Below are 10,273 nucleotides of genomic sequence, written 5' to 3'. Positions count from 1 at the left end.
AGGATACAAGACTGTTTCTTCTTTGCATAGGGGCTCGCCTCTCCTACATCCTGAACAAGCCTACATTTCACTGGGGTTTTTTCCATTGATGGGAGGAGAGGGCAGCAAGGCTGCACCATTTTGTGATCCTTATTCTTCCTGCTGTTTTTGATGCGGCAGTCAGTTTGTGCTACTTCACGCCCCTCCCCCAGTCATTTCACAACTGGGATCCACACAGCAATTCCTCAAAATATCAAATGGCCTCCGAAAGGTTAAGCACCCCTGGTGGACTGGTGCAGAGCGAAAGCCTACAAGGCTGGCTGGCTTCTGCTTCTGTCTCTTGCAGGAAAGGCTATATCTTATGACAAACAAGAACGAAAGCAAAATATACAAACAGACATTCGTATGAATAGTCACAGTAAGAATAGCAGTGAAGATGCTTTGAGCAAATGTGAACAAAACTACCCAAAACTCTAAATCAGTGTAGAAGATGTGCTTTTATATTTGGAGAGGAAACACACATTTTTGTCTATTTCTAGCTTGTAAGCCTCTTGGGACAGGGACCAGCTCACTCATTCTTTGTAAAGTATAATGTACAGGGATGAGGCTACATTATTAATAATACTAAAGCAACAAGCATAGGGAAGGAAAACGAAAGGTTTTTGTTTATTTTTTATTTTATTTTTTGTTAAAACAAAGCAGCATTTACACTTTGGTGAAAAACCCACCTCTGTAATTTACATTACAATATCCATACAGAAAAACAAAACAGAACTCAATTAATTGGTTTTGCAAACTTCTGCAGCAATATATCTGCTCAAACAGATCTTATTCTGCAAAATAATTACTGTCCACTACACTCTATGACTGCTACTATTAAAAAGACTGATATTTTTAAAAATAGGGGAAATGTTTGTTTGGTGATGTTGTTTATCTGTTTGCATTTAACTACTACTTACATTTAGTTTTCTTAGAAAGATGTCATTTACAAACAAAACTATACCAAAAAAATCCTCTTTCCATGGCACAAACTAGCAATCTGCACAAGACTTGCAGAACACAGTAAACCAAGGTTTGGCATAGCAAGTTGTCTGAACCCACTCTTGTGACTAAACTTTGTTCTCACTAGCCACAAGCTGTAACCAAGGTTTGCTCTTGCTTTAGCTCAGCATGGTGCTAGACCAAAAGGGAGCTTGCATGTTTGTGCAGGCTTGCTAAGCTGTAGTTTGGCTTGCTGTTGTGTTGAACAAGACCAATATGTTGAGTATGGTTCCAGTGCTGTGAACTGTGGCAGCATGCCAGAAAACCCAAACAGGTAGGTGCAAAGAAGTTATCTGACTATCCGGCGTCACTGCACCCAGGAATTCAGCCTGCCAAATCATTTTTAATACATTTATTTAGAGCCTTTCTATGTCACGTTCTGCCAAAGGTGACCTCAAAGCCACTTTGCATATAACAGTCACAGAATTTCAATGCAAATCATAAAAGGCAATAAAAACACCAGCCCTAAACAATGAAAACCAATTCATCAAGAACAGTTGAGTGTGTAAAGCTCTCGAAAGGAAGCAAACAACAGAAACTGGGCGTCTTCACACATTTCTTATGCTGGGCTCTGTCCAAGGATGTCAGGTGCTGATATCAGCCCTCTTTGCCATAATTACTCATACTCAGTGCTTTTTCTCTATATAAAATAAAAAATGTTCCGGGGTAATCTCATTTTCCTACTCATACTGAAATCCTGCCCCTCAATGAGGCCAAATTTAGATTCACAAAATGTTTAGGGGTATGTGTACCCCTGCGTAACCCCTCCCCCAGAAAAAACACTGCTCGTACTATTACTTGAGTTAGGTTGAAAAGCTTTTACTTGGTTCTTCTGAATTACAACCTCAATTATGCAAAAATAAGTTCCATTAACACTTACTGTAAGCTCTAGGCTCTTGAGACTGCGATCCTAAGCATACTCACTCAAAAGTCATTCTGCTAGAAACAGTGGGGATGTGTATCTTTAAATACGTATAGGGTAGGATCAGGTATCAAAAATAAGGTTTGACTCAGATCTAAGCCATGATCCTAGGCATGATTCTGCAGGGATTGGGGATCTGTTGCGCAGAAAATTCAGTAGGCTGAACTTCCCCCCTTCCCAGATCAAATGATGAACATTGAATTCAACCATTCTTCCTGGATGGATAGACTGTGTGAACTTGGTTGCTGAGCCAATCCAGCCACATATCTACCTACCCCACGTCTGATGTCGCATATGGATGTGATTTGGAGGAAATAGCCTTGCAGGCCACAATGGGCCCAGATTTGGCCCAGAGGCTGGAGGGTCATTACCCCTGACATATAATTGACTTCTATTTGAAACTGCAGGTTTCCATTTGGAATTAAGGTGCCAAGTCATGAAGTTCTGATGCACTGGAATCATGATTCTAAACACATTCCCGTGGTTGATTTCATTGGACCTACTTAAGTGTGTCAAGGATCAAATTTGTAAAATTATTGTATTTTAATCCTATTGGCATCCAAAGTTCCTTAAGCAGCATATAATGTTTCTGAGCTACTTTCTAGCCATGGCCAAAAATATAGTGCAGGTTTCAAGCCTTATGCATGTTTTCCACTTAGAAATGGGAGGAGCATACCCTTTCAGCCAACAGAGGTGTTATGCTATGAAGAAATCGAAATGGGATGCATAGGAGGCCATTACGCTGCTCGCTAATAAAACATATATAGCATTCTTCCTAGAAGTGAAGCGCAAAGCTGGGATCCCTCATGGTGAATGGACAACATACTTGAATATCCATACAGACTTTCAACCTGTCCAATAAGTCAGATATATCGCTTTCATCATATCTTCCTCTATGAATATCATAACTTGAAATATATAGTACAATGAGATCTTCCTGGCTCAGAATGTTTTATAAATGGAATGTCAGGTTACTCTATTATGGCAACTTTTTGATAGTAGAAGTTGCAGCCTGGTTGCTGCTGCTAATAGATCTGCTCTGAGAAAGAGGTTGGACCCATTTAATATAATCACTTAAAAATAGTAAAAATGCATTGGGGTGGTCTCATTTGTAATTTTCTTCTAAATACTTGTGTCACTATTATTTACCTGGGACCTTTGAGACAGGATCTTCATATATACTTGATTTGCTCTACCTCTGTAGACCTGAAACACTCTTTTCGTAGGATCTATGTGCAATATTATTCTTTAGAAAAAAATGAAATGTCTTGGTTCAGTTTATTCAGTGTGATTATTTGCAGCCACAATACAATATATTAGAACCAAAACATTAAACTGAGTGCAGATAGATGTTTCTGGATTTATTCTCCAAGGTATAAAATATGAATGGTATAATTGTTGAACAGCAAACAATTCAACTAAAAACTCTTGAAATGTTATAACTGAAACTATTTTGATGAAATATTAATCTTGGTATAGTCCCTTTATTTTGAAAAAGGATGCAATTCTTTTGTTCTCAAAACACATTATTAGAAAAGGAGAACCTTTACAGTTCAATTTCTGTCCTTATTCATGTTGTGCAAAACAATCTGGATTTTCTCATGAGAGATTAATGAACAGATGGGAGATCAGTGGCAGCAACACTCAGCATCTCATCCATAAGCAATGGGCATGAATGCGATCTAATGTCATTCTTTTTGGAGATGGCTTCATCCAGATCCAGCTGTTTGTCATTGATCTTCACCTCCATGCAGCCATTATAAAACACTGTTACGGGGGTTGCCTCAAGAGGAACATCTGCATTAAAAAAAATCAGCACTCTTTATTTAAATATTGATCCATGCTTCTTTTTATTTTTTGACATGTATGCATGCTAAAAGATGTATTCAGTTGTGTATCTCGTATTACGCATATAGAGACACACACATATTCAAATAAATGCAGAAATCAAACAAGAGTGAGGAATGTCACACACAGAGATTAAACAAATAAAATAACATGGAAGACAAACATTTCAGCTAATGAAAATGCTCTGCATACTCCTGACATTGGGCTCCAATCCTTTCTGCAAAACAGTGACAGTCTGTAGGTACCCATTCATAATGTGTTCATCACATTTTTTTGTTTTGTTTTTGTTAAGGGTTTTTTTGTTAAGCCTCATATTGCCACAGAAAGGCACATGGACTTCAAGCTGGTACACTTCTCAAGGAGACTAATGGGGTGGGGAGTTAATCTTACTAAAAAGGTCCTTCTCTTTATCCAGCCATTCCCAATCTCCTTTCTTAAAACATCTCATGGTTAAACTGTAGCCACATGGCTCAAACTATGAGGGAAACCTCCCTTAGGTGGCAACTGATGGTAGAAGATTGAGATTTTCCCAGAGAATTTCCCATTGACAAAAATGTGACTATAGGTGATGTGCCCTTTGACTTTCTGTTGTGTTGATTTATGTACAGTGGTGCCTCGCAAGACGAAAAGAATCCGTTCTGTGATTCTCTTCGTCCAGCGGTTTTTTAGTCTTGCGAAGCAAGCCCATTGATGGATTAGCGGATTAGCGCTATTAGCGCTATTAGCGGCTTTTAGTGGCTTATCTGCTGATCGGATCAGCTGATAAGTGGCTTAGCGGCTTAGAAAAAGGGGGGAGGGGAAAAAACCAGCAGGAACTTGCAAGACATTGTCGTCTTGCGAAGCAAGCCCATAGGAGATTCATTTTGCGAAGCACCTCCAAAACAGAAAACTCTTTCGTCTAGCGAGTTTTCCGTCTTGCGAGGCATCCGTCTTGCGGGGCACCACTGTACCTGGATTATTTCTTTGTGTGTGGTAATTCTTTTCATGGTCCTTGAGAACTATGAAGCACGTGGTGGTTCCATTTGATTCTAATTTGCTCTTTCCCCATTACTTCTATTGCCAAGGTTTAGATCATCAGCATTATTTTTCTCAGCTGATCTCCCCTTTCTCAAATGAGAGGAAAACACCCAAAAGGGCGACTACTGACCACTGGATAGCAAACAGTATGAAACTTCCATACAATGTGCTGAAGCTGATTCCACCCATAGCTAATCTAAACTCAAAGCTTACTTGCACCAGCTAGGTAACATTGTTTATTAATGTTACCTCAGTGAATTTCAGTTATTCACAATTTCCAGGTTGATTTTTACACACAGCATTTTTACACACACAAGGAAGTTCACCAAATCATAATAGCAGGTAGCATTTTGGATGGCCTCTCATAAAAAGGCTTTCCTTCACACATCTCCAAATTATTAATATAGAAACAATAGGTTGCAAAATACACTAGCTTAGTTACATTTCGTATGTAATTCCTCAGACTAGCCAGTAGAGGACACTTAAAGTATGCTGTAACAGCTTCATAAGATTACAGAGTGGGGGAAACATAAAGGAGTGGGCAGGGAAGGAGGGAAAATAGGTCCCCTAGGGTCATGTCCAAAAATAGACTTTGTGAGAGAAAGTCCTCTTCTATTAGTGCTAGAACTAATGCAGTTTTAACCACTATTGCAATACCAGGTTCGCTAGAAACTATGCAACAGTGTTTTAAAAGAAACAAAAGGACAAATAAAATTGAAACAAAAAAGTATTAAAGCATAACTTAATTATTCTAATCAATTAAATTAATTAAAGGGAACAACACTTACCAGGAATGCCACCTAAGTAGGTATCGATAGAGCCATTCATTGCTTGATCAAGGGCAGAGAGCTCCTGTTCCAAGGAGTCAAGCAGAGTGTGTGAATCAGCTGTAAGTTCAAGCTGCTGTCTAGTCACTCTGAGTCTCAGCAGCATTCTTCCTGAGGTACACAATCGCTTTGACTCCAACTGGGCCACAATGACATTCTCAACTGATACAATGATATCCTATGGACCGGAAGCAAAGAATGGCCTTGTTATTTGAATTTATTTATTTCTTTTTTTTTCTATCCACAAGGAAACTCGAAGCAGTTGACAGTAGAACAGTAAAACAAAGACAGCGATATAAAAAATCCACAGAAAAACATGAAAAAAGTTACAACAAATCAACAAATGCTCTAATACCCTATAAATAAAATACCCAAGAAAAAAAATCACTTACCAAACAATGCACAATTCATAAATATTCAATCAATGCATCCTGACAGCAAAACCATGGTAATAAACAACAAGGGGACATGTACTTTGGTGGAATATAACCCCCAGCTGAAAATATACTGAAAATATTGTGACACACCATTAAAGCAGGCAAATCCACTCTAGAGCCAGCAGGAGCTAAACAAAAGCAAAAGAGGAGCCCTGCTGGATCACACTAAAGGCCTATTTAGTCCAGCATCCTGCTCTCACTGTAGCCATCCAGGTGTCTATGGGAAGGCCCCAGGCAGTTTAGTAACAGAATGGCCAGGCTAATCACAAGATCCTCTAACCAGGGAGGCACCCATTAGTACTCTTTCATCATAGGGAACCGAGTGCCATTATACCCCAACAGACCTTTATGGCAAGCCTGATGGCTCACACCAGGGGCTTCTCTAGACAACCTGTTTATTAAGCATTCAGCCTAATTTACTTGTACAAAGCTTACATAGTGGCTAGACAAGGTTCCAGTCTTTACTGAGCATTTGTTGTGATTTGTATGTGGGATGGATAACAGTGAGCACTCTTTCTGATTTGCGAGTGTGCTGGTTACACATTTTTCCGCTAATCATTCATTCATCCTATATTTTTCAGCGCCTTCAGTGATAACTTCCCCAATTGCAAAGTCTCAGTTGTTGCTGTTTTAAAGTGGATTTGATGCGCCAGGGCAAGAGAGCGCTTTAACTGTGCAAACCTAGATTTACAGTCTGTGCTTGAATCCCTCCCACCGGAAAAAGAGAGCCTGGGAAATAAGGAGAGGCAGCCTTCTCCATTCTCCCAACTGGCAACATAAAGAGATGAGCTGCTGGAGGCAACTGTCTCCAGTAATGGTTGTGACTGCAGCCCAGCCTGGGGAGTCCTCACAAGGTGACAAAGCTGTACTTCAATGCCAAGGGAATCTCTGGTCTACTACCTTTAGTTGTTACATGTTTTATTTTCATACTGTAGCACATGAGGAACCAACTGTAACAACGTTCTCAAAGAACTTCAAGCTCAGCTTCATTATTTCTGATGAGGTAAAGCACCTTTGCAGGACTGCACTAACTCTACTATCATCCAGAGAAGAGTTTGCTTTAAAGAATCCGGTCGTAAAAATTCTGCACATAGTAAGCTAGCAGGTCAAGGAGAGATTTGCCACAGCAAACTTTCAAGCACACCATCTCCCAAGGGCATTCTGGAGTGGTGCAGTCGAGAAAGGAAAGCTGCCCCATTGAGTCGCCTCAGAGTTCACCACTCTCAGTGGAAAAGCTCCATTCACAATTCCAAAACCAGCCTAGTCATTCACAAGCCCTAACATTAGAACTGTCCCTGGAGTCTTCACCTTGCTTTAAGCCTCTGTGGGGTGGCGGGTGGAGGAGGATACCGAATTTCAGTCAGATCAGATGCCATGGGAAAGGTGAGGGCTAAAATAGTATCCACACTTTCCCTCAACAAATTACGCCCCCCCCCCACTCAGCGAAAAAAAGAATCTGGCCAGCTCTGTCCACCATTCACAAAGAAATACCTGTGTGCCCTTGGAGTTGGAGTCAACTATGGACACAGCAAGAGGCACCGTTTCACCAGAAACCAAGGCTAGCAGGACTCCAGTGCCTGTGGATGGCCGGATGGCCAGGGTCATGTTTATTAACCAATCTTCGGCGTTGTTCAGGCTGCTGTCTGTTTTATTTAAAACAAATCAAACAAGAGAAAATTGTCAATTTAGCAAGCCACAAAAGAATTGCTTTCTAGGTTTCTTGGAAAACTTGATTCTCTAACCAAATATTTAACACTGGGGTTTTGTCCTTCCTGAACTTTTTTGTTTAACGACCGGTATGTAATTTCCTCAGAGATCCCCCTTTTGATGGTTATAAGCCTCCCAGGAAGCCCTGATAAAGAACAGGATCAGAGTGTGCCAATTGCCCTGACATACTTATTCTTGGTTATTGGTCAAACTGTATGATTGCAATGTTCACAGAAAATAGGTAGCTGTTGATCTACAGCACATCACAAGAAGCTTTTCACCCGATAATCTAGTTAGAATCACATCCTGACAACAATTTAGGTTGTCTAAATCTGAAGGACTGCCTACTTCCTTTTGCCTCCCTTGATGGTATGGTTTACAAGTCTTTACCTATATATGTTCCAAAAAAATATGTCCCACCTCTCAGGGCAAAAGCAATTATATATATAAAAATCAGAATGCTGCTTCTTAAATATTTTGAAATGAAAAGGTGTCTTGAAAGGTGGTAGGGTAGGAGCCACTATATATCTCCCTAGGAATGAAATGGGGCAGGAGGCCTGTACTAAAAATGTGCTCTGACATTTCATCTGCCATACACAGAAGCAGAGCTGAGGCCTGGGAAATAACTCAAACTAAATACAGTGGTACCTCGGGTTACATACGCTTCAGGTTACATACACTAAAGGTTACAGACTCCGCTAACCCAGAAATAGTACCTCGGGTTAAGAACTTTGCTTCAGGATGAGAACAGAAATCGTGCTCCGGCGGCGTGGCAGCAGCAGGAGGCCCCATTAGCTAAAGTGGTGCTTTAGGTTAAGAACAGTTTCAGGTTAAGAATGGACCTCCGGAACGAATTAAGTACTTAACCCGAGGTACCACTGTAGAGGATACTGCCTCCTACTTTGGGTATTCTGGTACCACATCAAGCCTACCACCCACATGGTTAGATAGAGAACATTTTTATAGTTCCATTGATTGCACTGAGGGCAAAGTGAAAGGCAATGCCCTCCCCTCTCTGTGTGCTGTTCCTTAAACATAGTAACTAAAAGGTAAAGGTAAAGGACCCCTGACAGTTAAGTCCAGTCACAGACGACTCTGGGGTTGCAGCGCTCATCTCACTTTACAGGCCGAGGGAGCCGGCGTTTGTCCACAGACATTTTTCCCGGGTCATGTGGCCAGCATGACTAAGCCGCTTCTGGCACAATGGAACACTGAAACCAGAGCAGCGCATGGAAATGCCATTTACCTTCCCGCCGGAGTGGTACCTATTTATCTACTTGCACTTTGACGTGCTTTCGAACTGCTAGGTTGACAGGAGCTAGCACTGAGCAATGGGAGCTCACTCTGTCGCGGGGATTCGAACCACCGACCTTCTGATCGGCAAGCCCAAGAGGCTCAGTGGTTTAGCCCACAGTGCCACCTGTGTCCCAAATGACGCAGCTACCCCAGCTGAAAAATGTTTTCAGAGAAAGTGCAAGAATTACTTACTGTAGTTAATATGAAACTTTGCTGCTCCAGTGCCAGGATAGTAAGATCCTTTCCCAACGCTTACTAAACAGTGTTTGCTTTCTTTCTGTTGAATGATGTCTTTTACACCAGAATTTCCCTGATTCAACAAGTTCCAGGCACGAATACACCCATCCAGGCGTGGGTTAATCTGAAGAAGAAGTTGCAGCACTGTTTGTGGCAATCCACAATGGTCCAAAAACATATCCCATACTACATGTTACCAAATGTCATCTAGACACCTTTTTCCTTCTTTCTTTTTTGGAAAAATTTAATTAGTAAGTTTTATAAATCTGCCAAATAGTATAATTTTATATGCTAACAAAATTGTAAATGGTATATTATATGTTGTTAAATTAGTACATTGAGGTTTAATAGGAAAGTAAGCATTTTTTTTCAATTTGCCCAAATATTTCACCACCAACCACAAAAATAGAGAACACGGGCTCTCTATTTCCCACAGAATTCCCACAGACTTTATATCAGTACCCAGGATTTCCCAGATCATGTACTTAGCTGCAAAATGAATTATGTTCCTAACTTGCCATAAATCCAACAATGTATACTATAGTTTCCGCCCTCTACAAGAATTGATAAATGTCACAAGGTTTGCACGTCAGCAGAAGAAAAGAATTATAGGTGAGACAAGATAGATTCATGATTCTTTTTCTCTTATTCTGAAAATGCATAGTCACCCTGACACAGCAATTGCAATGAGCATGTGCAGTGCTATTTGAGGAGGGTCTGCTTCCACCCCCATCACAGTTCAGGAAAGAAAGAAAAATCTGCTTGGGATCAAGAGTTTTTTGTCCATCTCTGAAGTAAGATACAAAATGTTTTTTTAGATCACACAGTGAGGTTTTATCCAGCTAAAGAACTGTCAGTGCCTGTGTGGTGCAGCTCAATTTTGCTTTCTGCTCTTTCTTCAAAGAGGTGGGTTTTATTTTTATTTTTAGTCAACTGGACAGCAAGCTATACAAGAGCAATGA

General features: G+C 40.6%; 1 protein-coding gene across 1 annotated transcript in view; it reads right to left on the bottom strand.

Moving 5' to 3' along the window:
- Positions 1 to 638: 638 nt before the first annotated feature.
- PROS1 (protein S) overlaps positions 639 to 10,273 on the bottom strand; it is a 36,697-nt gene continuing 27,062 nt past the window's right edge. Inside the window, exons 12-15 of the mRNA XM_083498639.1 lie at positions 9,267 to 9,435; positions 7,563 to 7,714; positions 5,596 to 5,812; positions 639 to 3,739 (exon numbers count right to left, since the gene is read on the bottom strand). Coding sequence (XP_083354765.1) covers positions 3,552 to 3,739; positions 5,596 to 5,812; positions 7,563 to 7,714; positions 9,267 to 9,435 — 726 coding nt within the window. The 3' untranslated portion in view covers positions 639 to 3,551. The remainder of the gene's footprint in view (positions 3,740 to 5,595; positions 5,813 to 7,562; positions 7,715 to 9,266; positions 9,436 to 10,273) is intronic.

The sequence above is a fragment of the Podarcis liolepis genome, assembly GCF_965112155.1.
Source record: "Podarcis liolepis genome assembly, chromosome: 4".
Taxonomy (NCBI): domain Eukaryota; kingdom Metazoa; phylum Chordata; class Lepidosauria; order Squamata; family Lacertidae; genus Podarcis; species Podarcis liolepis.
The sequence above is the reverse complement of the archived record's forward strand: the minus strand, read 5'-3'. Positions and strand labels throughout refer to the sequence as shown.